General features: G+C 35.9%; 1 protein-coding gene across 1 annotated transcript in view; it reads right to left on the bottom strand.

Moving 5' to 3' along the window:
- Nucleotides 1-5,771, bottom strand: part of LOC107751642 (microtubule-associated serine/threonine-protein kinase 1-like) — a 28,834-nt gene that overhangs the window by 11,615 nt on the left and 11,448 nt on the right. The window contains exons 3-6 of the mRNA XM_016567382.1: nucleotides 2,813-2,898; nucleotides 2,575-2,650; nucleotides 2,423-2,492; nucleotides 1,495-1,655 (exon numbers count right to left, since the gene is read on the bottom strand). Of these exons, the coding sequence (XP_016422868.1) occupies nucleotides 1,495-1,655; nucleotides 2,423-2,492; nucleotides 2,575-2,650; nucleotides 2,813-2,898 (393 nt within the window). The remainder of the gene's footprint in view (nucleotides 1-1,494; nucleotides 1,656-2,422; nucleotides 2,493-2,574; nucleotides 2,651-2,812; nucleotides 2,899-5,771) is intronic.

The raw sequence follows: 5,771 nt of genomic DNA, 5'->3' as shown, positions 1-5,771 counted from the left end.
TAGGTGGGGGGAACAGCGTCCCCCGTCATCGTCAGTGATGCTCTCTGTGCTGCCGAAGTGTTTGGACAGGAAGTGCAGCTCGTCCATGGTGGGTTGAGACGGCAGCTGGTGCAGACGCTCCTGAGACGAGCTGGAGGACTGCAGATAAACACACAGACTCACATCTCAATAAACTGTGACAGAAGGAAGGCATGAGCAGGCTGTAAACTATCAGGAAGCATCAGTTCCAGTCCCTAGTGAGCCGCCTACAAAGACAGCATTTTAAGGGAACATAGATCTAGTCCTGACATGAGGACTGCTTTAAACAGCAATCAGCAAATCAATGCTTATTTAATTATTACAAAGAAAAAACAAACATCAACAACAACAAAAAAATAAAAAGAACACATTCATAACGACAACATATAAATAAAAAAATACATGCATAAAAATATACGTTCTTTGACTATTACCATACAATATATATATATATATATATTATAATTATATACACACATATTTATATATGAATTTAATATATAAATAAAGTATATATTAAATGTATTATAAATGATTATAAATGTATACTTTACATTAAATGTGTTTAATATATAGTAATACTTTCATACGTTTATGTATAGGCTACACACACACATATATATGGGCATATATTATAATATATATCATACATTTAATAGTCAACATTTCATTATATTTAAATTCTGAATATGAAATATTAAACATTAAATATCAAATATTACATGCTTGCAAAAACTTGCTGTAATTAGACTGTAATATGCTGATAGCATCACTGTAGTCGCTGCTAACTTTGTCATTTCCAAGCAATCAGATAAGACCTCTGAGATAACATGCACAAAACAGACGCCCCCAAAAGCTCCTAGTCAGAGCTATCGATTCTACCGTTCTCACGTAGCTTTATGTCATTTATCTCGTTATACCAGTAATTATGGACAGGCAGAGTTTGTATGTAGCCTATCATATATATTATCACATAAATTAAAATCTGACTCCATATGTAGCATTGGCTAACTCACTGATTAAGTTTTAAATGAGTTGACACTAGCAATGTTTCTTCACAACACCAACCATTAGGTTCCTGCTAATGCCTCTTATGTACTGTAAACACAGCGAGCGAACATACCTCTATCCACAACAGGTCACAGGAGAATAACTAGGTCAAAAGCAATTCATCTCCCTAGTGCGAAATCCCCTCTTAAAGATCAGAGACAAGCACCACTGCTACTTCATAGCATACACTTGTGAATCTACACAATCTTGCAAATGCAAACCTAGTCTGAGCCCCAACGGGAGAGGCTGAATGATGAATGTGCAGTTTCAGCCGTTTTGAGAGTGACTAGCCTGGCTCTCTCGCAGAGAACTGAAACCCAAACGCAATGTTCTGAAGAACATGGAGAAACCACAGCTTTGTCAGATAACCACAGTGATCACTTTGCAGTGCGCTGCAAAATGAGGCACAGACAGGCTTATCAAGACCTCAGGCTGCGTGAGCGGGGTCTTATGTGGGGTGAACAGCGTCCGCCGTCATCATCAGTGATGCTCTCTGTGCTGCCGAAGTGTTTGGACAGGAAGTGCAGCTCGTCCATGGTGGGTTGAGACGGCAGCTGGTGCAGACTCTCCTGAGACGAGCTGGAGGACTGCAGATAAACACACAGACTCACATCTCAATAAACTGTGACAGAAGGAAGGCATGAGCAGGCTGTAAACTATCAGGAAGCATCAGTTCCAGTCCCTAGTGAGCCGCCTACAAAGACAGCATTTTAAGGGAACATAGATCTAGTCCTGACATGAGGACTGCTTTAAACAGCAATCAGCAAATCAATGCTTATTTAATTATTACAAAGAAAAAACAAACATCAACAACAACAAAAAAATAAAAAGAACACATTCATAACGACAACATATAAATAAAAAAATACATGCATAAAAATATACGTTCTTTGACTATTACCATACAATATATATATATATATATATTATAATTATATATTTTATTTTATTTATAGTTTATTTTTGGAAAAAAATATATATTTCAGATGTGAATTAAATGCAGGTAAAATCAAATCATTGTCCTTGGTTTAATAATAATTTAAAATACTTATATCACATAATACAATATTAAATCATATAATAACTATTATTATTTATTTCTAGACTATTTATTACAAAACACTTTTTTATATAAATAGTCAAAACCACACAACAAAATTACTAAATTAACTGAAATTTAAAAATGAAAACGTAAACTATAAAAATAAAAACTCATTTAAAATATTATTAAAAACTATAATAAGATATAAAAAATACTAAACTACCACTGTCTCCGACTGTACAGTGAAGACAGTCTTCAGCTGTGTTTGCTGCTCATCTGATGTGTGTTCGTCACACCTCTACATGTGTTTACCGTTGAGCTGGGAGTGTTTGTTCCATAACCAGAAGATGGAAGAGACGCCAGTGACCATCGACGCCCATCCCTACAGAGACAAAGAGTGCAGAAGCTGCAGAAGTGTTTATGCTATGGTTTTATTCCCAAGTGTGTGTGTGTGTTTGTTTTACCGTCTTGAGGAAGCGAAGGAGAAATGTGCCGGAGTGCTGGGCGAGAAGTTTCGAGGGCTGTCCAGAGGACTACTTCCTGTGTGGACAGGAACAACAGATGAAGCTCAATTAAGATCAAAACTCAATCATGTAGGAAAAGCATATCAGTTAGTCTGTAAGCAGAATATGCATCGGCAAACACATCAGCATCTGTGTTTCCACAGCGACTGGTTTTCCAGCAGGGGGTGTGGCCACTCACCGATGTGCCCCGGTAACGGGGAATGTGGGCGGGGCAGAGTCGGGGAGGTGGAGGTCAGAATCAAACTCTTCCGGTTACTGCGGCAACTGCAGACACACAAACAGAGAATTCAATGGTTTAATTCAATTAATAAAGCATTTAAAGAGTATCAAATGTGAGACAATCAGAGGAAATAAAGAAACCGCTACAGATCAGCACAATTAATGCACAATCGCTAAAAAATTTTAATTTAATAAATAATTTCATTTAAATAAATAAATAACAAGAAAACTAAATAAATAAAATACAAATAAAAACAAAAAATAAATGAAAAAAGAAATAAAAGAGTAAAAGAAATAAAAAAAACATTTAAAAAGAAAAGAAACTTTAAAATGAATAAATAAATAAAAATAAAAATATAAAAAATACGATACAATACAATTTTTTTAAAAAGAGAAAAGAATAAAATAGAGTAAAATAAACTTTTAAAAAATAATAAATAAATACATTTTAAATAAAACTTTAATTCACCAAATAAATACAAATAAATGAAAGACAAAAATAAATAAAACAATTAGAAAATAAAACATTTAAACCATAAGAGTAAATAAAACTTTAAAAAAATGATTTATTAAATAAACAAACAAACTGAAAGAATGAAAGAAACTTAGAATAAATAGATAAATAAAAATAAATAAACTTTAAAAATAGATTAATAAGTACAAATAAATAAATTAATGAAACTTCAAATAAAACTGTAATAAAAAAATGCATTACCTCACTAATCAATAAATATAACCAAACGACCATCGTAGCTCATCCCTAACTCTAATGATTAAAAGGAATATTTTATTTTAAGAATCAATTGTTTTCAGATTTGTTTTCCATCATCAGATGTCTTGATGAGATCAAATTATGTTCAGACAAAATCACATCAGAGCCGAGAACAGAGAAACTGCTGTGTGTGTGTGTGTGTGTGTGTGTGTGCCCTGCAGAAGAACAAGAGCGATACAGAAAATTCAATTTCTACAGTCATCAATCTGACTCGATGTGAGCCGGCGCTCTGCAGAAACAGAGAGACACTCTGGACGAGAGACATACAGATAAACAGATAAAGAGAGAGAGAGAGAGCTAATGGAGGAGAGAGTAAAAGAGAGATACTTGATACGCCTCGAGTGACTGTATGAGAGCCATTACACACCATTACAGTGTGTGTGTGTGTGTGTATGTGTGTGTGTCAGGCTTTATCTACATTGTAAGCAGCGAATGTCCCCACAAGGAAAGTAAAAGCTGAAATCAGCTACACTGAGCAAAGCTGAAAAACAGCTGAAAAATGCTTAATAAACTGCCTAAAGTGTAGACTGGCGGTTAGTTAACGGTCTTTAGGGATCATCCTGAACAGAGCAACCCGAGACCCCGTCCCTCTCTTAAAGAGACAGCGTCCTTATTAAAGACACATGATCTCTCTTAAAGTGACAGCGCCACTTCTAAACGTTTGTTTCTAGAAGCTTTACTTTCACTGTTCCTCAGTGGAGGAATGATCTTCACAAGCCTCCAAAACATCTCACATCTCATCTTTTGAGGAACGTTGATTTGTTAATCTTTCAGTCATCCTTGTATTGCACGCAATATAACAAAGAGTGAAAAATTTAAGGGGGTCTGAATACTTTCCGTACCCACTGTATGTTTTGCTCATTAAACTAAGCAATTAAATATCATCTTACTAAGACATTTTTTTGGGATATATAGAGTGACAACTGATATTTATTTCATTTTATGTAAGTAATCTGTTATACCTGTTATAAAGATCTCATTGATCACAATCCCATCTTACTTTTTGGCCATATAAATATCAGTATATGCACCAAATTGCATAGTTTTGCTTTTGCTCAGTTTGGGCCTCTGAATAAAACTCTATTTTCACTATAGCAGACTAAATGTATCAAATATGATACTCAACAAAAACATTTTCCCAATATTTTGTCTAAAGATTCAATAAACTTCCATTAAAAAATTAAATAAAATAAAAATTCAGTCTATTATTTCATGTCAACGTTAAAAACACGGTACCTCTCTTAAAGAGACAGTACCTCCTAATTTCAGCGTTCGAGAACAACAACTATTGAGACTTTTGGCATCATCATGGAGGATTTAAGACAAAGACTAGAAGCTAATAGATCAGTTATTCACCAGCACATTCAAATGATCAAGTAATTTATGAAGCAAAAGTGTTCGCAGGACTTTGTTACTAAAAACACTCACAAGACTCAACAAAAAGTAAATGTAGTTCATTTTGAGTCATAGTTATTGGCTCAAACACACAAGATTCAAATACAAATTTTCATTCAATTCAATCAAACGCCATAATATATACACTATACACATGAAATATCATATGAAACCAGATGCATTAATCAGAACGTTCACTAACGTGTTAAACCTCCTGCACTAATACAGTTAGTGTGTCACAGGCTGCAGGTAAACAATGACCTCAGCGATATCCTCATGTGTAGTAAAACCACATTTAAAACAGATTTGGAAATCATTTCACCTTTTAGTGCGCCGAAACACACTGCGCTGCATGACTGAGAGCACAAAGCAGCCGAACGCTCAGAAACAAGCAGCGTGCATCACAAACATCATCAGATGGAGAGCGCTCAGACCGTCTGCCTTTGCCTGCATGCACACTGGAAAATAGAGTGCAGCGGGGAATTCTGGGTAAAATCTCGAGGGCAGCGGAGGATACCAAGACGAGCATTAAAAGAGGGGGAGCAGGTGCGGCACATCCGTTCACAAGATGCTGCTGAGTGTGTGTGTGTGTGTGTGTGTGTGTGTGTGTGTGTGTGCGTGCGTGTGTGTCTGTGAGTGTGTGAGAGTGTGTGTGTCTGTGTGTGAGTGTGTGTGTGTGTGAGTGAGTGCGTGCGTGCGTGCGTGTGAGTGTGTGTGTGCGTGCGTGCGTGTGTGTGTGTGAGTGTGTGTG

Source organism: Sinocyclocheilus rhinocerous, unplaced genomic scaffold (genome assembly GCF_001515625.1).
Source record: "Sinocyclocheilus rhinocerous isolate Xijiao unplaced genomic scaffold, SAMN03320098_v1.1 scaffold1553, whole genome shotgun sequence".
NCBI classification, from domain to species: domain Eukaryota; kingdom Metazoa; phylum Chordata; class Actinopteri; order Cypriniformes; family Cyprinidae; genus Sinocyclocheilus; species Sinocyclocheilus rhinocerous.
The sequence above is the reverse complement of the archived record's forward strand: the minus strand, read 5'-3'. Positions and strand labels throughout refer to the sequence as shown.